The sequence below is a fragment of the Hyperolius riggenbachi genome, chromosome 1, assembly GCF_040937935.1.
Source record: "Hyperolius riggenbachi isolate aHypRig1 chromosome 1, aHypRig1.pri, whole genome shotgun sequence".
Taxonomy (NCBI): domain Eukaryota; kingdom Metazoa; phylum Chordata; class Amphibia; order Anura; family Hyperoliidae; genus Hyperolius; species Hyperolius riggenbachi.
Genome location: NC_090646.1, coordinates 350,328,155 through 350,349,888, shown reverse-complemented (window position 1 = coordinate 350,349,888; position 21,734 = coordinate 350,328,155). Strand labels below are relative to the sequence as shown.

General features: G+C 45.9%; 1 protein-coding gene across 1 annotated transcript in view; it reads left to right on the top strand.

Moving 5' to 3' along the window:
- The first annotated feature begins 17,422 nt into the window (after positions 1–17,422).
- LOC137550252 (acetylgalactosaminyl-O-glycosyl-glycoprotein beta-1,3-N-acetylglucosaminyltransferase-like) overlaps positions 17,423–21,734 on the top strand; it is a 155,957-nt gene continuing 151,645 nt past the window's right edge. Inside the window, exon 1 of the mRNA XM_068271262.1 lies at positions 17,423–17,737. Coding sequence (XP_068127363.1) covers positions 17,702–17,737 — 36 coding nt within the window. The 5' untranslated portion in view covers positions 17,423–17,701. The remainder of the gene's footprint in view (positions 17,738–21,734) is intronic.

Below are 21,734 nucleotides of genomic sequence, written 5' to 3'. Positions count from 1 at the left end.
TGGAGGCTTGAATAGGGAATTAGATTTGATTCCGCTTATTTGACTTGATGTCTGTGTTCAACTTCGCCCTATATTGTCATGCCTTTTTATTTTTATTTTATATCCTTATTTTATTTTGGTATAGGTGAGACATTCCCCTGGAATCTCCTCGCTATTTAACTGGTTCAAACTCATTGATACATTGTGCAAGATTAGGAGGTATGTGCTCCATTTATTAATAGATTGTATTGAGAGTGCTGGAGGTCGCCTCTTGTGTGTGCGGTGGTTTGCGCTGCTCGTCGCCTAGGTAACAAAATGTGGGAGGAGTTGGACTCTGCGTGCGGCCTTAGGGCGGCGCTCGGTGTTCCATGCTCGCCCCCATTGGCTGCACAGCGAGTGGAGGTGGGAGCGCTCCACATCACTCGCCGCAGTTCCCCATCAGGTCCGCCGGGGGCGGTGCTGGGGTGCGCTGCGGGAGTTGGGCAGTGCGCAGGCACCGAGCGGCGTGAACGACGCGCACACTATGACGTGGAGTGGAGGGTGAAGAGAAGTAGCGACCAATGCTAGTACAGCAAGTCATCTCTTATCAGGTCGGTGAGTAAGATAGGCCTGTGTGATTGGACAGCAGTTTCACTGTCTGCAATTGGCTGTCTAGCATACATGGGTGTATAAAAATGTTGAGAAGCATGTCATAATGTTAGTCTGTGTTTAGCCTTGCTTGATAAAGGAGGACAACTCAGAAACGTCGCTTGATGGCTATACAAGACCTCTGATCAAATAAAAGAGCATTATAACTACGGATGGTGACGGTCATCTCTCATTCAATACTGACATTAGATTACACACAGGTGCACTCTATTTAGTCATTAGCACTCATCAGGCAATGTCTATGGGCAACTGACTGCACTCCGACCAAAGGGGCTGAATAATTACGCACACCCCATTTTGCAGTTATTGATCTGTAAAAAATGTTTTGAATCATGTATGATTTTCGTTCCACTTCTCACGTGTACACCACTTTGTATTGGTCTTTCACATGGAATTCCAATAAAATTGATTCATGTTTGTGGCAGTAATGTGACAAAATGTGGAAAACTTCAAGGGGGACGAATACTTTTGCAAGCTACTGTATATTTTAAAATCCACTGCGGAGGGGCATAAATATATCTGTGAATTTGTGACGCCTTACTGAATGCAAATATGCAATCAATTTCTTGATACGACTTATGGGCACGGAGAGATCATCTTTACAGGAATCCTGCCAAGATAGCTCTCCCTGAAAGGATGGGGGGTTGCCCCAGCTCCTATTACCACAGCGTTGGACTTTGTCATTGCCTCTCCCTGGTCCTTTGTTCTTTTGTTGAATTGCATCTACCGATATATACGCCGCCAGGGCACAAAATTAAATTTAAATTATTCAATACAAAGACTTAAAGGGGCACTATGGCGAAAAATTTTAAAATTTTGAATATGTGCAAATATATACTAATAAGAAGTACGTTTTTAACAGAGTAATGCTACTTTCACAGTGGGATGTTGCGTTTTGATGTGACGTTAAAGTCGCAACGCAAACTAACAACGCAACGTCCCAAAAATGTCACAACGCAACTCTATGCCCTGTTATCCTCGCATACAGTAGGCATACAGGCAATGAAAAGTATGCTTCCAGGTCATTACTGAGCATGTGCAAACAGTCCAACAAAGTTAATAACGTACATAACGCACAGCATGCAGCACTTTCTAATAATGCTACACGTTACACACAAACGCGACATGTGCACTGTGAATGTTGCACAGACTTTGTATTGCTGTGCGTTAGTTCACGTTAAAACATTGTCTAACGTGCGACTTTAATGTCGCACTGTGAAAGAGGCCTTAAATGAGTCATTAAAGAGGAACAGTCGCGAAAATCTTAAAATTTACAACACATACAAATAAGAAGTACATTTCTTCTGGAGTAAAATGAGCCATAAATTACTTTTCTCCTATGTTGCTGTCACTTACAGCAGGTAGTAGAAATCTGACATTACAGACATTACCTATTGTAAGTGACAGCAACATAGGAGAAGCAATTTAGGGCTCATTTTACTCTGGAAAAAAACGTACTTCTTATTTGTCTGTTTGCACATTTTTCAAATGTTTAAAGAGAGTCTGAAGCGAGAATAAATCTCGCTTCAGACCTCATAAATAGCAGGGGCACGCGTGCCCCTGCTAAACCGCCGCTATCCCGCGGCTTAACGGGGGTCCCTGATCCCCCAAATCCCCTCCGTAATGCGGGGGAGTGCTTCCTGGTTGGGGCAGGGCTAACCGCCGCAGCCCTGCCCCACGCGCGTCTGTCAGCGCGTATCTCCGCCTCTCCCCCGCCCCTCTTAGTCTTCCTTCACTGAAAGGGGCGGGGGAGAGGCGGCGATGCGCCGCTGACAGACGCGACTGGAGGCAGGGCTGCAGCCAAGTGTCGCAGTGGGGGGTTTGGGGGTGAAGGGACCCCCGCTTAGCGGCGCTATAGCGGCGGTTTAGCAGGGGCACACGTGCCCCTGCTAACCATGAGCTCTGAAGCGAGATTTATTCTCGCTTCAGAGTCTCTTTAAATCTTTCGCCATAATGCCCCTTTAATCGCTTACTGGACTGCAACATGGTATTTTGAACTTTCAGACTTTCTACCTCATTTCTCATCTCTTACTTATAACTATCCAACCAATCTGTTCAGCTGCCAAATATATTTGTTTGCCAGCTTCAATGTATATTTGTTTGAAAAGTTTTTTATAATAAACTAACAATTTAATCATTCTAGTTTTGCTCCTTTCACCCGATTATTTATGCTAAAACTCTGCCCTCAAAAAGAGACACACTTTGCATTGTCTTATTTTTATAAATTGTCAATTTGTTAATTAGGTTGCACATAACCGCTTTTCCTTTGAGGAAAAAGTTGAGGGGGGGCGGGTTGCTTGCGAGTCTCGTTGGTGGAAGGCCGCCCCCCCCCCCCCGCCCCGCGTCCGCCGCTGCTATTAGCTTACTGTGCGGCTTCCTCTATTCCCCTCTCCGTCTCTGTCTCCCGGGCATGTAAATAGTTCACAGCAGCTCGCTCCACGGTGGTGTAACGATCCGCTCAGCTGCCTGCGCAGGCAGGCAGCCTTTTGATCATTATTCAGGTCTGCATGCTGCAGGACTCTGGAAAGAAGTCCTTCTGTCAGTTTTGCAGCTTGTGCTTGCTGAGGAATTTGCATACGTTGTCATGCAAATTGCCTGGCCACATTCATTGGAGGCGTGTACTATAAGTACTATGTGTGTCCCACAATGCTTCGCTGCTCATAGAGGTTTGTTCCTGCTGGACTCACCTGGAGTGTCAGCCACTGCTATCTTAGTATAGTTAATTCCTGGGGGTTGCTTTAGGCTCCCCTTCTAGCTCAGTCAGGTTGTATTATCTGTATTGCCTGTTCTGTCTTGTCTTGCTTGTTTGCCATTGTCCTGTCCCTATGGTGGTGGACAGGAAATGGTTCTGATCTCCGTTCTTGGAGTATAGCTGGTGCAGCGGTTGCTATCAGCTATCTCTTCTGTTCTGTCTCCTGGGATCGCGCTAGCTACTTTTTGCTAGTGCCGGGGATCCTTCTGTTCTGTCTCCTGGGATCGCGCTAGCTACTTTTTGCTAGCGCCGGGGATCCTTCTGTTCTGTCTTGTCTGTCGCGATTGCGCTGTCACCAGCGGCGGTTGATAGCGAATCGTTCTGTCTTGTTTGGATCGCACTGGCCTCTAGCGGTAGCGGCTGTGGATCCTTCTGATCTGTGTTCCTGCTCGGATCACACTTGCTCTGGCGGAAGAGCGGTGGATCCTCTCTGCCTAGTTTCTGTTTTCGTGTGTCTGTCTTGTCTGTTGCGACCGCTTGCTGAAGGCTCGGTGAGGTAACCGTTAAGCAAGCGTCGCGTCCTCTGTTTCATGTTTGTCTGTCTATGGTTAGTTAGGCGTGCTTGTCTCTGTTGTGCTTATCACGTGGAGACCGCGCATAAACCGCGTGCACTGTTGCGAATGAGTGCGGTGTTCGCGGTTAGCTAGCGTTTATTATTTTCCGTATCTCCTCATTGTATTATTTGCTGTGCCTTTGCTAACCTCGTATTCTGTTCTGTTCTGCCTTGTGTCTCGTCTGGCGATCGCACCTCTCGCGATCACGTTCCTATTTCGTATCTGCTGTTGTGTGTGCGCGGTCGCAGGGTGGCGACTAGATTGGCGCACACACATACAACCTATCCCTTTGCTCAATCTCATTCGCAATCGCCTCTCTTGCGATTGCGTTCTGCGCTTCGTACAAATTCCTGTCTGGCGTTTGTGGAGGTACAGAGGATTGGTTCCTCTGCACTCCCCAGCGCCATCTGCCGACAGGAATTTTCCCTCTACTGGTGCTTGCACCAAAAGCTGGGTTCTAGTATCTTGACACGCTTGTGGAGGACCTCCGCAGTGTCAGCGCACATCTTTGTGCGCTGAACACGGAGATATCCCACAATCGTTACATTATGAGCAGCCCAACCCAAAACCCCAGTGTAGAGGGAATTTCTGATTTGTACGATTTTGCTGAGTATGGTTCCTGTGTCTTTAAGAGTTTCAAAATATTAAATTCAGAGACGAAAGAGGATTTTCTCTCTGAATGCGTAAAATTTTGTCTGAATCCTACTTTTCAAATTACTGATCCGTCCACGTCTGCTCTCCAATTAGCTTATGTGCTTTTGAAAGATGATCTGTTTGTATGGGCTCATGAAATCTTGCAAGACAATTCTTGGAATGATAATCTATATCAGTTTCTTACATTTACATTCTCCTACTGGTTTGAGTTGCCTTGCTTGCCACCTGCCCTGTATGAGTGTGTAGTTGCTAATGAGTCAGCTGCTCTACCTACTTCATGCAAAACCATTCAGTTTGAAAATGAATGCAGTAACTATTCCCCTGTGTCTAAACAGCAGCCACCTAAAGCAGCAAGGACTAAAAGCAGGAAAAAAAGGAAGACTTCTCAGCTGAAAAAACCGTTGCCCATAGCAATTACAAATAAAAAAATTGTTTCTGTAAAGTCTGAAATTTCTCAGTCTCAGGTTTCATTACCCCAAGAAAGGGCATTTGTGGATCCTTTGATAGGCAGAATTATTTTCTATATTAAAGGAGTGAGAAAGTCTTTGCATGTTCCTGACCCCAACCCTTATGAGGGTTTCTTGGAAACCGAGTTGTTTGAACCCCCATTTGCTCCATGGGATATTGGAGCATTAATTGAGGAGTTTGAGATTGATTGGAAGGCGTTTTGCGATTTCTACATCGCAAAAAGCGCAGAGATTCTTTATGCTTGTCTTGATTCGGTGTACGCTTTGATTGACTCTGATGAGTGTGACGAATGTTTTGTGAATCCGGTGACTTATGTGTGGCAGACGATTTTGGATGAATTGCACACACACCAATCAATTGACTTCAATAAAGAGACATCGTTATCGGATGATTGTTCCTGCCTTTCTGGGGTAAAGCATGTGAGTCTAGATATTGTGCGACCTGACATGAATGGGTGCACTACTGTGGTTGATTCTTGTGCGAATCTTGAAAGATTCTCTCCTGATTGCGTGAAGTTTGAATCTATGCGATGTAATGCCTGTTTCTCAGATGTTCCTGCAGATTGTGATCAACATGAATGTGCCAGTTTTCTCAAAGATATGTGGGATCCCTTGTCATCTAAGAACAGATCTTTAAGATCTTCCATCTATGATCCTGCTATGGGAAAAATTCCTAAACTATGCAGCATCAAAAGTGAAATTAATATGCCTAATAAAGTTTATTCTGTTGATGTCGCTATTTCTTCTGCAGATGAGTCTCTGTCTCACCCTGTTCACACCTGTAAGGGCCCGTTGCCTGGGGACAATTGCTCCAGTGTTTCGACCCTAGATGCCTTGCAGTCTGCTCCGCAGATCGCGGAGATTTGCGCTATGGAAGCGTCAGTTTCACAACCTAAAGTGATCTTGGATTCGCAGGTTTTGCGTTCTGGCTCCTCGGATTTGACATTGTTAGCCGAATCTAAGAGTGAGACAGCGCTTCGGTTTTGCGAATCTGACTCTGAAACATCTTTGCTGGGTCCAGAGAAAGTTTCTCTGAGCCTGCCCTGTACCATGAATAACAATATGATGTCCAATCACACTGACATTTGTGAGTCCCTTTCTTGTTCTGAAGAAAGTGCTGATTCTGCACCCTGTACTCTGGATGAGTTAAGATGGCCTTGTTTAGAGTCTCCTGCAGTGTCCCTAGAGGCTCGTCTAGGTATTGCCACTATACTCACCTGTTTTTCTGCAGTTTTGGAGTTACAAGCTAGTTTGACTGCCACACAGAATTCTGGGTACAGTGAGAATGAAGTTAGGGAGTCAGTGTGTGTTCCAGTAAATATACCTGTACATTCCCCTCATGATGATGAGATCCAGTCTCAGGTTATGGTGGAACCATTCCTGGGACATCTGCCCTGTCCACAAAATAAACTTCCAGTTTTGCCCTGTAACATGGATAGTTCAGAATCCTTCCGAGAAAACTTGAAAAATGATGTTCCTGAGGTCTTGTTTGATGTTCTGGAGGTCTCAGAGTTCCTCCCAAAGGGTGCAGAACTTGTAGGAGATGTCTCCTGCCCCCCAAGTCCTTCTGAGGTGTTACCCTCTTCCGTAGGCATTGCTGCCTTGCTGGCTACCTTTTCAGCTCTGATGGAGATTCACTCATATGTAGTCAATGATGATATTGTTGTCACAGAAATTTCTGAATTTGTATCCGAGTCTTCTTGTGAAAGTACAGTGCCTGTGACCTCCACTCATGATGATTCTCTGTCCGGTACTGGTTTTGGTCTTGTCGTGCCGGACTCTGAGGTTGGCAGTTCCCCGGCATGTACTGAGGTTTCTCCTGTGCTGGTGTACCCCAGTGTGCTCTGTGACCCAGAAAGCCCAAGTGTGCCTCGGTTACCAGCGTACTCAGATGCTTCCTCGGTGGAGACATGCTCTGATTTAGCCTGCCTGCTTGCATGCCCAGAAGTGGTCCCTGAAAGTCTTGATCTTGATGGGTGTCCTCGTAATTCTGAATCCGGAATTGTCATTGGTTCCATGGGGGTTCTTGGTAATTCTCCATGTGAGCCTGGTGATTGTTCTGCCCTCTTGGGATCTCTGTGGAGCTTCAAAAGGTTCTGGGAGATTCCGGGAGAGATTTTGCTTGGTCCCCTGGATAAGATCAACGGTGGCTTTTGTGTTGTAAGGGACACTTCGAACAGGTATTGTGGCAGGTTTGGTATTTTCGGACGCTCGTTGGAAGGTGGTGGGTATTGTCTGGAGGGTGTCTATGGCTTTTTCTCTGGTATTCACAGTCTTGATGGGTGTTACGCTAAGACTGGTAGTACTGATGGGCATGTTTCGGTGGCTTCTGTTTCCGATGAGGTCGGTTTCGGGTGGACTGACTCTGGAATTGGACCTTGTCGGGCTGCCCCGACCTTCATGAGTCTTCAGTTAGAGTTTTTTGGTAACGCCAGTTTTGAAAGACGTCTGGAATTCGTCCCTAGAGGGGGGGGTACTGTAACGATCCGCTCAGCTGCCTGCGCAGGCAGGCAGCCTTTTGATCATTATTCAGGTCTGCATGCTGCAGGACTCTGGAAAGAAGTCCTTCTGTCAGTTTTGCAGCTTGTGCTTGCTGAGGAATTTGCATACGTTGTCATGCAAATTGCCTGGCCACATTCATTGGAGGCGTGTACTATAAGTACTATGTGTGTCCCACAATGCTTCGCTGCTCATAGAGGTTTGTTCCTGCTGGACTCACCTGGAGTGTCAGCCACTGCTATCTTAGTATAGTTAATTCCTGGGGGTTGCTTTAGGCTCCCCTTCTAGCTCAGTCAGGTTGTATTATCTGTATTGCCTGTTCTGTCTTGTCTTGCTTGTTTGCCATTGTCCTGTCCCTATGGTGGTGGACAGGAAATGGTTCTGATCTCCGTTCTTGGAGTATAGCTGGTGCAGCGGTTGCTATCAGCTATCTCTTCTGTTCTGTCTCCTGGGATCGCGCTAGCTACTTTTTGCTAGTGCCGGGGATCCTTCTGTTCTGTCTCCTGGGATCGCGCTAGCTACTTTTTGCTAGCGCCGGGGATCCTTCTGTTCTGTCTTGTCTGTCGCGATTGCGCTGTCACCAGCGGCGGTTGATAGCGAATCGTTCTGTCTTGTTTGGATCGCACTGGCCTCTAGCGGTAGCGGCTGTGGATCCTTCTGATCTGTGTTCCTGCTCGGATCACACTTGCTCTGGCGGAAGAGCGGTGGATCCTCTCTGCCTAGTTTCTGTTTTAGTGTGTCTGTCTTGTCTGTTGCGACCGCTTGCTGAAGGCTCGGTGAGGTAACCGTTAAGCAAGCGTCGCGTCCTCTGTTTCATGTTTGTCTGTCTATGGTTAGTTAGGCGTGCTTGTCTCTGTTGTGCTTATCACGTGGAGACCGCGCATAAACCGCGTGCACTGTTGCGAATGAGTGCGGTGTTCGCGGTTAGCTAGCGTTTATTATTTTCCGTATCTCCTCATTGTATTATTTGCTGTGCCTTTGCTAACCTCGTATTCTGTTCTGTTCTGCCTTGTGTCTCGTCTGGCGATCGCACCTCTCGCGATCACGTTCCTATTTCGTATCTGCTGTTGTGTGTGCGCGGTCGCAGGGTGGCGACTAGATTGGCGCACACACATACAACCTATCCCTTTGCTCAATCTCATTCGCAATCGCCTCTCTTGCGATTGCGTTCTGCGCTTCGTACAAATTCCTGTCTGGCGTTTGTGGAGGTACAGAGGATTGGTTCCTCTGCACTCCCCAGCGCCATCTGCCGACAGGAATTTTCCCTCTACTGGTGCTTGCACCAAAAGCTGGGTTCTAGTATCTTGACACGCTTGTGGAGGACCTCCGCAGTGTCAGCGCACATCTTTGTGCGCTGAACACGGAGATATCCCACAATCGTTACAGGTGGCTGCTGTGTGATGACAGGAAGCTGGGGACAGAGCGGGTTCCATAGTAACGGTGATACACCGCTGTTACAGGAAACCGCTCTGCCTACAGCTTCCTGTCATCACACAGCAGCCGCCGTGGAGCGAGCTGCTGTGAACTATTTACATGCCCGGGAGACAGAGACGGAGAGGGGAATAGAGGAAGCCGCACAGTAAGGCCCCGTTCACACTTGCGTTTTGGCAAGTAAACGGACCGGATCCTGATCGGATCCTGATCGGATCAGGACCTGATCCTGATCAGAACCGTACGGTTCCGATCCGGATCCGATCCGGTCCGTTTGTATCAGGCATGCATCAGGCTTCCATCCGGATCCGTGGGCAAAAAATAGTGAAATTTAAATAAAAAAATGTTGGGGTCAGCAGAAGGTGCACCTGGTGCACCTGTAGAATCAGGTTCCTCCGCTGTAGGCCTCACCTCCACCTCCGACATTCTGCCAAACAGCTCCAGCACGTTTGTCACTGCTGCTCCACTCCAGACATGCTTGGCCCATGTGTCCCCATCCGAAATGGCCGCTTGGATACGCATAGGAAGTGGGGTAGAACGTCAGGTTTTTGTAGGCAGTGTGTTCTGTGCCTTCCGTTCCCCATTGGTTTCTGTGTTCCGGATGGTGCTGTCAGGCTCAGGTCCGGCTCCGGTCCGGGTGCGTGGGCCGGAGATCCGGACCCAAAAAATATCGCATGTTGGAAAAGTGTCCGGAGTCCGGATCCGGTCCGGCTCCGTACTGTAACGGACATGTGTGAACGTCCGCATAGACTTTGCATTGCTATGCGGAACGTACGTTCCGTTTGTACAGTATACGGCGGCCGGGGGGGGGGGGGGGGGTGGTTGGGTGAGGCGGGGGGCACTATACTAGCTATACCGAGCACTATACTAGCTATACTGAGCACTATACTAGCTATACTGAGCACTATACTAACTATACTGAGCACTATACTGAGCACTATACTAGCTATACTGGGCACTATACTAGCTATACTGAGCACTATACTAGCTATACTGAGCACTATACTAGCTATACTGAGCACTATACTAGCTATACTGGGCACTATACTAGCTATACTGGGCACTATACTAGCTATACCTGGCACTATACTACCTATACTGAGCACTATACTAGCTATACTGAGCACTATACTAGCTATACTTGGGCACTATACTAGCTATACCGAGCACTATACTACCTATACTGGGCACTATACTAGCTATACTGGGCACTATACTAGCTATACTGGGCAATATACCAGCTATACTTGGGCACTATACTAGCTATACTGGGCACTATACTAGCTATACCTGGGCACTATACCGGGCACTAAACTAGCTATACCGAGCACTATACTAGCAATACCGAGCACTATACTAGCTATACTTGGGCACTATACTAGCTATACCGAGCACTATACTAGCTATACTGTGCACTATACTAGCTATACTGGGCACTTTACTAGCTGTACGGGGTACTATACTGGGCACTATATTAGCTATACTGGGCACTTCACTAGCTATACTGGGCACTACCTACCCATACTGGCCACTATACTAACTATACTGAGACACACTGGGGGGGATCACGCGGCCAGCATTTCCTACCCCCGGCTTATATGAGGGTCAATCATTTTTTTCCTGGTTTTTCAGGAAAAAGTTGAGGGGGTCGGCTTATATGCGGGTCGGCTTGCTTGCTAGTATATACGGTACTTTATTTTACCAACTGTACATACAAGTGAGATTGTATCATCTATAGCAGTGGTCCTCAAACTAAGGCCCGCAGGCCGAATGTGGCCCCTTGAGGCTTTTTTACCGCCCCCACACACACAAAATGTATTACTTATAGATGCGGTCAGCTACATATTTAAATATTGGTTTTCCGCATCTAGAATAGCAGTGTTGGCACCACCCATCCACATGGAAGCCAGAAAGCAGTAATTTGCTGGTTTCCAATCAAACTCCACAGCAGGTGACACTGCTGTCCAATTGGACTGACTTCACTGTCTAGTCCACAAAGACTTCTTGTCAGGGCCGTCTCTACGGCCGTGCGGCCCGTGTGGGCGCCCTGAACGCTGCTGGGAGGGGGGCGCTGTAATGGAGGGGGGAGCCGCAGCCGCTGGGAGGGCAGCCCGACCTCTCCCTCCCTTCCACTCCCCGGGCCGCCCTCCGTGCGATCACCCCTCAGACTGCAGAGTAATGCCGCAGGGAAGCGCTATAGAAAACTACTCACCTCCCTGGTTCCAATTGCTGCTCTCTCGCCGCCAGTCTCCTCTCTCTGCATAGACGCTGCCCTCCCCGCGGCTGCGGCTCCCCCCTCCATCATGGGGGCACCTATCTAACCTATATTGGGGCAACTACCTATCTAACCTATCCTGGGGGGCACATACCTATCTAACCTATCCTGGGGGGCACCTACCTAATTTAACCTATACTGGGGGGCACCTACCTAATCTAACCTATACTGGGGCAGCTACCTATCTAACCTATCCTGGGGGGCACCTACCTATCTAACCTATCCTGGGGGGGCACATACCTATCTAACCTATCCTGGGGGGCACCTACCTAATCTAATCTATACTGGGGGGCACCTACCTAATCTAACCTATACTGGGGGGGCAGCTACCTAATCTAACCTATACTGGGGCAGCTACCTATCTAACCTATCCTGGGGGACACCTACCTATCTAACCTATCCTGGGGGGCACCTACCTATCTAACCTATCCTGGGGGGCACCTAACTATCTATCCTATACTGAGGGGCAGCTACCTAATCTAACCTATACTGGGGGGCACCTACCTAATCTAACCTATACTGGGGGGCACCTACCTAATCTAACTTATACTGAGGGGCTCCGTACTGTAACGGACATGTGTGAACGTCCGCATAGACTTTGCATTGCTATGCGGAACGTACGTTCCGTTTGTACAGTATACGGTCCGGATCAGATCAGGAAAATCCGGACAGGGAACGCTAATCCGGGCCTTAGCTAATAGCAGCGGCGGCCGGGGGGGGGGGGGGGGGTGAGGCGGGGGGCACTATACTAGCTATACCGAGCACTATACTAGCTATACTTGGGCACTAAACTAGCTATACCGAGCACTATACTAGCTATACTTGGGCACTAAACTAGCTATACCGAGCACTATACTAGCTATACTGAGCACTATACTAGCTATACTGAGCACTATACTAACTATACTGAGCACTATACTGAGCACTATACTAGCTATACTGGGCACTATACTAGCTATACTGAGCACTATACTGAGCACTATACTAGCTATACTGAGCACTATACTAGCTATACTGAGCACAATACTAGCTATACTGGGCACTATACTAGCTATACTGGGCACTATACTAGCTATACCTGGCACTATACTACCTATACTGAGCACTATACTAGCTATACTGAGCACTATACTAGCTATACTTGGGCACTATACTAGCTATACCGAGCACTATACTACCTATACTGGGCACTATACTAGCTATACTGGGCACTATACTAGCTATACTGGGCAATATACCAGCTATACTTGGGCACTATACTAGCTATACTGGGCACTATACTAGCTATACTTGGGCACTATACCGGGCACTAAACTAGCTATACCGAGCACTATACTAGCAATACCGAGCACTATACTAGCTATACTTGGGCACTATACTAGCTATACCGAGCACTATACTAGCTATACTGGGGCACTATACTAGCTATACCGAGCACTATACTACCTATACTGTGCACTATACTAGCTATACTGGGCACTTTACTAGCTGTACGGGGTACTATACTGGGCACTATATTAGCTATACTGGGCACTACACTAGCTATACTGGGCACTACCTACCCATACTGGCCACTATACTAACTATACTGAGACACACTGGGGGGGATCACGCGGCCAGCATTTCCTACCCCCGGCTTATATGAGGGTCAATCATTTTTTTCCTGGTTTTTCAGGAAAAAGTTGAGGGGGTCGGCTTATATGCGGGTCGGCTTGCTTGCTAGTATATACGGTACTTTATTTTACCAACTGTACATACAAGTGAGATTGTATCATCTATAGCAGTGGTCCTCAAACTAAGGCCCGCAGGCCGAATGTGGCCCCTTGAGGCTTTTTTACCGTCCCCACAGACACAAAATGTATTACTTATAGATGCGGTCAGCTACATATTTAAATATTGGTTTTCCGCATCTAGAATAGCAGTGTTGGCACCACACATCCGCATGGAAGCCAGAAAGCAGTAATTTGCTGGTTTCCAATCAAACTCCACAGCAGGTGACACTGCTGTCCAATTGGACTGACTTCACTGTCTAGTCCACAAAGACTTCTTGTCAGGGCCGTCTCTACGGCCGTGCGGCCCGTGTGGGCGCCCTGAACGCTGCTGGGAGGTGGGCGCTGTAATGGAGGGGGGAGCCGCAGCCGCTGGGAGGGCAGCCCGACCTCTCCCTCCCTTCCACTCCCCGGGCCGCCCTCCGTGCGATCACCCCTCAGACTGCAGAGTAATGCCGCAGGGAAGCGCTATAGAAAACTACTCACCTCCCTGGTTCCAATTGCTGCTCTCTCGCCGCCAGTCTCCTCTCTCTGCATAGACGCTGCCCTCCCCGCGGCTGCGGCTCCCCCCTCCATCATGGGGGGCACCTATCTAACCTATATTGGGGCAGCTACCTATCTAACCTATCCTGGGGGGCACATACCTATCTAACCTATCCTGGGGGGCACCTACCTAATTTAACCTATCCTGGGGGGCACCTACCTAATTTAACCTATACTGGGGGGCACCTACCTAATCTAACCTATACTGGGGGGCAGCTACCTAATCTAACCTATACTGGGGCAGCTACCTATCTAACCTATCCTGGGGGGCACCTACCTATCTAACCTATCCTGGGGGGGCACATACCTATCTAACCTATCCTGGGGGGCACCTACCTAATCTAATCTATACTGGGGGGCACCTACCTAATCTAACCTATACTGGGGGGGCAGATACCTAATCTAACCTATACTGGGGCACCTACCTATCTAACCTATCCTGGGGGACACCTACCTATCTAACCTATCCTGGGGGGCACCTACCTATCTAACCTATCCTGGGAGGCACCTAACTATCTATCCTATACTGAGGGGCAGCTACCTAATCTAACCTATACTGGGGGGCACCTACCTAATCTAACCTATACTGGGGGGCACCTACCTAATCTAACTTATACTGGGGGGCACCTACCTAATCTAACCTATACTGGGGGGCAGCTACCTAATCTAACCTATACTGGGGGGCAGCTACCTAATCTAACCTATACTGAGGGGCAGCTATCAAACCTATACTGGGGGCAGCTACCTATCTAACCTATACTGGGGGGCACCTACCTATCTAACCTATACTGGGGGCAGCTACCTATATAACCTGGGGGGCAGCTACCTAATCTAACCTATACTGAGGGGGAAGCTACCTAATCTAACCTATACAGGGGGGCACCTACCTATCTAACCTATACAGGGGGGCAGCTACCTATCTAATCTATAGTGGGAGCATTAACTTATCTAACCTGTATTGGGGGCACCTACCTACCTAGCTAGCCTATACAGGTGACAACTATACTGGCTATCTATATTGAAGGCACCTACCTAACTAACCTATACTGGGGGCATCTACCTATCTAATCTATGCTGGGGGCAACTATTCTGGCTACCTATATTAGAGGCACCTACCTAGCTAACCTGTACTGGGGGAACCTACTACCTATCTAATTTATACCAGGGACGCCTGCCTATCTAACCTATACTGGGGGCAACTATACTGGCTACCTATACTGGAGGCACCTACCTGGCTAACCTATACTGGAGGCAACTATACTGGCTCACCTATGCCTGGCTACCTATACTGGGGGGACCTATAGCTGGCTACCTATACTGAGGTGCCTATTCTTGGGGAATCTATACTGAGTGCAACTATACCTGGCTAATCGGTTGCCTCACCCCAGACAACAGCAAGCGTTCGTGCTAGACAAGACAGACTGAAGGAGCAACCAATAGCAACTGCAGCTAAGGTTATACTCCAAGAGTCAGACAAGGGAGATCCACTGCCTCTACCACTAGGGCGAATGCGATCTAGGAGCGAAACCAAACTATTCACTGTCAGCCACCGCAGGTGACAGTACAATTGCAAGGACAGGACATTACAGACAGGAATAAACAGTACAAATAAAACAGAACCTGACTGTACTATAGGAAGTGCAAAATGCACTCTCCAATAATAACTACACTAGAATATTCGCGACAAGATACAAAAGAGGCTGAGGCTCCAAGGAAAGTTTCTCTAATCAGAAAACTATGTCGAGCAAGGAATTCTGGGAGGAAGTGACATTTATACTAAACCTCCAAAGGAAGCAGACAAGCAGATCTGCAAGATAAGTGAATGCAAATCAGTCAGCCTTGCAAACTGACAGAAAGGCCTCTTTTCCCTGGACTGCACCATGCAAGTTGTATAGGAAACAACCCAGTCCAAGGAATCAAGGCCAGCAGAGTGGATTCTGACACTTCTACATAATTTTATGTATACTCCGGCCCCCCCAGCAGTCTGAAGTATGTTGACTGGCCCTCGACCAAAAACGTTTGGGGACCCCTGATCTATAGGCACACCAACCAATCTTAACTACCTGCCGACCGCCCCACGCCAATAGGCGTGGCCGCGGAGGCAGCCCCAGGATCAGCATCTCCTGCTCGGGGGGCGGAGCTCTGCCCCACCTTCAGTCTCTGAGCCCCTCGGGAGACTGTTAGACGTCTTTACATATAGTACAGCGCTGCGATCAGCAGCCGCGCTGTACTGGGGACCGCTGTGTTACACAGCTGTCCTCCTGGGGCACATGAGAGCAATCGGCTCTCATAGGCAGAAGCCTATGACAGCCGATCGCCAGGATTGGCCGGCTGGGGGTAGGGAGGGAGTTAAAAAAAAGAAAAAGTAAATAGTGAAAAATAAAAAAAAATACAAAAAAAATAACATAGATATTTATTTAAAAAAATATAAACACAGGGGGGCGATCAGACTCCACCAACAGAGGGCTCTGTTGGTGGGGGGAAAGGGGGGGTCTCTCGTGTGCTGTGTTGTGCGGCCCTGCAGCTTGGCCTTAAAGCTGCAGTGGCCATTTCATTAAAAAAAGGCCTGGTCTTTAGGGGGGTTTAACACAGCAGTCCTCAAGAGGTTAAATATTTACTGTGCTCACAGTGGATTCACCTCCAGAATTCTCTAGTGGATGAGACCTGTATGACAACTGTGGCATAGTAAGATGGGATTTTTGCGTTTTTGTCTCAGGGGGAAGCCTCTGGAGGCAAAAAAGGCTTCCCACTCCTGAGGTAAGTATCAGAGTTCTTGGTTTGCAAACCTGGCACGTTTGCTTTAAAGGGGGAAGTTCCAAAAATAATTTCTTAGTGGGGGCTTACATCATGTAAGGAATATACATACCAAATTTTAAAGTAAACCTGAGATGAGTAAAAAAATGTTTTATCCATACCTGGAGCTTCCTCCAGCCCCCTTCCAGCTGATCAGTCCCTCACCATCCTCCTCCGCCACTTGGATCCTCTGGTAGGTGGCCCGGTAACTTCGCAAGCCGGGGCCTACTGCGCCCATCGCGCTCCCGTCGTGCTTCCGCTGCTTGGAGAGTTCTGGTGCAGAATTCTCCCGGCCGTGGGAGAGTGATGGGAAAGCGCGTATGGCTGAACTGGGCCTGCGCCGACTGGTGCAGACTTGCAAGATTACTGGGCCATCCAGCGGAGGATCCAGGTGGCATGTTAAGACAGCGAGGGACCGAGCAGCCGGAAAGGGGCTGGAGGAAGCCCCAGGTAGGTATAAAACCTTTTTTCTTGTCTCAGGTACTCTTTAATTTTTGAAGTGTTTGGGTGATGATGAGTCATGCCTTTGATATACTGTATATAGAAGATTATAATACGGCTTTAAAATATGCATGTCAGTCTGTCAATAGCTCAGTCAACCTCATTTCTCCTTCTGTCCGGCACTGTGAGGGAAGGTTTGGAAGTTTAGGACAAGTTGCATCCCACAAAGTTCCAAAGTGGCACTGCATCATTAGTTTTGGCATAATACCTGCCAACCAGTGCTGCAAAAGCAGACAGAAGGCTTTACCGTTTTCATCTCCATATCAGAAAAAAGTACCACTTAAAGATAATGCCTGAGGTCAGGACACAGTTGAAGAATGCAGAATTTTACTTTGCAGTACTTTTTCAACAGAGGTTTTGGGGTTCCTTATAGCTTAAAATAGTTTTTCCTTTGAATAGAGTTACTGAGTTCAGACTTATGCTTTGGTAGTTATGAGAATCACTTAGGAAAAACACACATTTAGCAATAAAAATACACACACACACCTTGTTGACTTGCAAGGGTAACGTCACCATATGGTGCCCGAACGCAAACTACAAGCTACATAAAATAAGATAAGAAGCAGCACATCCTGGAGGCAAGAGGAAAGAGCATAAGAACAGGGAAGGGAACAAGTTTGTGTATCAAATAGATAAGCTAACAACAGAGGCAACACTCAGACATTCCTACAAATCATTTATAGATCTTGATGAACTGCAAATCATTTATAGATCTTGATGAATTAATACAGTTGTTTGACTGAAGCAAGAAGAACATTGTGATGCATGCTTGGAGGAACTGCAGCAGAGGAAGTAAAAATAAGAATTATCATTTCAGAACAGCTGTTTGAAGGGCAATGGCACCAAGATCCACAGGAATACTCTGCATACCGGTAAATATGCATTTATTCATTGGTGGTGATGTGTGAGTGTGTGTGTGTGTGTGCGTGCGTGTGTGTGTGTGTGTATAGGGAGGGGGGGGGGATGGTACAGTTGCAAGCATTACTTTAACACCATCTCAGTCATTTCTCATAAGTTAGTAAAATAAGCAGACAGGTATGATTTGTACAGTTAAATTTTTTTTACGGACAGTATATAGAAAAGATATTTCTGGAAAAGGAGGCTATTAAAAGTACATTATTGTGTCAGTTCTACAAATCATGCAGACATAAATGGCCAAGACCTTCTATAATTATCTCTTATACTTTTGGTATTGGTAAGTCATGTAGATAGAATAGTAAGAAATATACTGTGCAAAACAGAGGCTTCTTTAACCATTTCAGCCTGCTGGGATTTTTCACCTTATGCATCAGAGCAATTTTCACCTCCCATTCATTCACTAATAACTTTATCACTACTTATCACAATTTATTGATCTATATCTTGTTTTTTCTGCCACTAATTAGGCTTTCTTTAGGTGGTACATTTTGCTAAGAATTTTTTTTTTTATAAATGCATTATAACAGGATTAATAAGAAAAAAATGGAAAAATTCATTATAGCTTTAAAATAATCCACGCTACCATAATTAAAACCTATGTATTTTATTTGCCCGTTTGTCTTGGTTATGACACCATTTGGATTTTGTCACTATCACAATGTATGGCGCCAATATTTTATTTGGAAATAAAGGTGCTTTTTTTCCGTTTTGTGTCCATCACTATTTACAAGCTTATAATTTAAACAATGTTCGTAGTATACCCCCTTCAAATGCATATTTAAAAAGTTCAGACCCTTAGGTAACTATTTATGTCTTTTTTTTTTTTTTTTTGTAATTTTTTTTTCCATTAAAAATTTTATTTGGGTAATATTTTGGTGTGGGAAATAAACAGTTACTTTTTAATGTTATTATTATATGTGTAAATTGTAATGTAAAAAATATGTAGATGTAGTTTTACTCTTTGGCCACCAGATGGACACCTTGAATTTTTTTCTCCTTCCTTGTGCTTCTCGCTAAGCAGAAGCGCAAGGGGGATGCGGAAATTTTTCCAGGCAGAAAGACTGAAGCCTCTAGTTAGAGCACTTCGGTTTTTCTGCTGGGGAGACGGATCGGTGATCGGGAACCATGTTCCCGTTCACTGATCCCAGGGCTACCGGGGGACACCACGGGGGCGCACCGCAGCACGGCAGCCGCCCAGACGTGAGCTTCACGTCCGGGCGGCAGAAATGGTTAAAAAATACTTTGATAGATCTTTGTGCTTCGAGAAAAGAACTGATTATTAAACTGGGTACACATGTCAGATAAAATTCTTTTCAAACAGAAGAATCAATCTGCAAAATCATAGGTTTTGTCAGGAAGGTTTGAACGACCGATCGTTCAAATTATGGTGTACACGCGCAAACATTTATTTTTTTAAGCCAAAAACAACTAATATTATCTTTGAGTATGTGTGCGCAGCCAGTTGAGACGGTTCAAATTACCCAGCATGTGCAATGTTTAATGAGAAGATCAGAAAGTTCTCGTACTCACCTTGTTTAACAAATGATTGTCAGCAGACCATATACACCAGGATGGAACTGAATGATTGAGAAACAAATATATTTGGTTATCTTTCGAGGTCTTTTGTAAACCATTTTATAATAATTATCGACAGATCAATCGTTGATAGTTTGTTTTCTGAAGGTTTTTATATTTTGTGTGTATTCAGCTTTAGGCTGGGTTTACACTGAATCCGTTGCTGTGAACTGAGAACTGAGAAGTATCAATTTTCCTTGTTCCCGTATGGGTGCGTGTACATTAGTGTTATAATGCACAGGCTTAAACTGACCGATAGGGAAACATGGAAAATTCCTTCTTATCACATACCCAATATCCGAAAAATCTTTTGTGCTGATTTATCAAAACCTGTGCAAAGGACACCAGAACAAAACTAGAGAATTGGTTGCCCACACAACCAATTGTGGGTTTACATGTCAAATGAAACACAAAGATAGTCACTGCTACTTTACCGGGCAATTAGTCACAGTTTGTGAGTAAGGGGTGTGGGTGTAGCAGCTGGGGGCATGGTAAAATACTGTGTGTGTTTGGGGGTAGGGGCTGATTTATATTACTATTGATATATTTGCACACAAGATAGATACACATTCAGGCTGGGGCTGCTGTGAAAGAGCCACCAGATTGTGTTTTATCCCGGTCCAGAAAGTCGCAGACCTCCCCGGTCCTTCACGTTTCTGCCGGGGGAGGATGGGGGTGTGAGATAGCACATTTTCCACCTGTGCTTGGAGGGTGGGGGATTTACTTATTACCAAGCTGGGGGCAGCTCTGGCTATCTATGGGAAGAGGGGTATAGCCAATACTAGGGGCACATCCCCGGCTTGCTGTACTGGGGGGGGGGGGGGTGTGTGGAGCACATCTGCTGCAGGAGTTAGTTACCTGATACTTAGAGTGTGGGCTGTGTAGAGGGGCAGAGTTTAGGACCACAGATTTCATGTGCCTACAGGCTCCTGAGTTGTAAATCCAATCCTGGTTTAAATAATAGGTTGGGCTCCCTGTGTTCCCCTGCTTTTTTCCTACCTATTCCAGAGTTCGATAAGTGCTTTAGAGAGTATATCTATAAAAGGTTGCAGAATATGTAGTAAATGGCTTACTTTACATATTCTAGATGCTCTTAATGCTGTTTGCACTTTTAAAACCTTATCATTTCATTCTATGTACTTTATACATGACTGAACCAAAAAAGAAAAAAGTGTTCACATTTTTAAACAAACTAACTTGTAAATAAACAAATTTTCAAGCCAAAGTCTTGTACTTGTAAGATAGTGTTTCCTTTTGGTTGTTTTTATGTATTTTTATCAAGTTTTGGCTCCTTCCTTATCTTATTTCTGAAGTTCATTTTTAGATTGATATTATTTTCTTTGTGGCTAAACTCAGATGCCACTAAACTCAGATGACAAAACACAAATGTAATTTAACCACTTACCCTCCCCCGGGACAAGTAGCTATGCCCCTGCAAATTCCCTCTTCCCCTTAGAGGGACGTAGCTGCTACATCCCTTCCCGCTGCGCACTCCCGCTACCCCCCCTCCCTCCACGTGCTCCCATGCTCGTTAAACGGGAGATGAATGAATGGACACAGTTCCCATTCACTAATCTCTGTCCCCATATGAATGGTCGCAGGTATCAAAAAGATGCCGCAATCATTTGTTTATTTCCCATGGAACCCATGCACTCATTACTTCCTATTTAGCATACTATAGAGACGCAATAGGAAATAATGCGCGAGGACATCTTGTGACCAAATAGTAAAATTACACATACACATATTTTATTTAAAAAAGACCCACAAATACATTTTAAATTAATACATTACCTACTACAATATCCCATAATTACCCTCTTATTTTGTATTGAAAAAAAAATACAATAAAAAAAATACTTAAATAGTTACATTAGGGACTAAACTTTTTTAATATGTATGTCAAGAGGGTATATTACTGTTAATTTTGAAAATATGGGCTTGTAAATAGTGATGGATGCAAAACGGAAAAAATGCACCTTTATTTCCAAATAAAATATTGGCAACATACATTGTACTAGGGAAACATTTTAAATGTTGCAATAACCTAGACAAATGGGCAAATAAAATGTGTGGGTTTTAATTATGGTAGCATGTACTATTTTAAAACTATAATGGCCAAAAACTGAGACATAATGAATTTTTTCAATTTTTTCCTTATTTTTCCTGTTAAAAAGCAGTTAGAATAAAATAAAAAAGTACCCCCCAAAGAAAGCCTAATTGATGGAAAAAAAATACAAGATATAGATTGGTTCGTTGTGATAAGTAGTAATAAAGTTATAGGCGAATGAATGGAAGGAGCGCTGACAGATGACAATTGCTCTGTTTTTTTAAGGGGAAAACCCTTTGGAGGTGAAGTGGTTAATATGTGCTGCC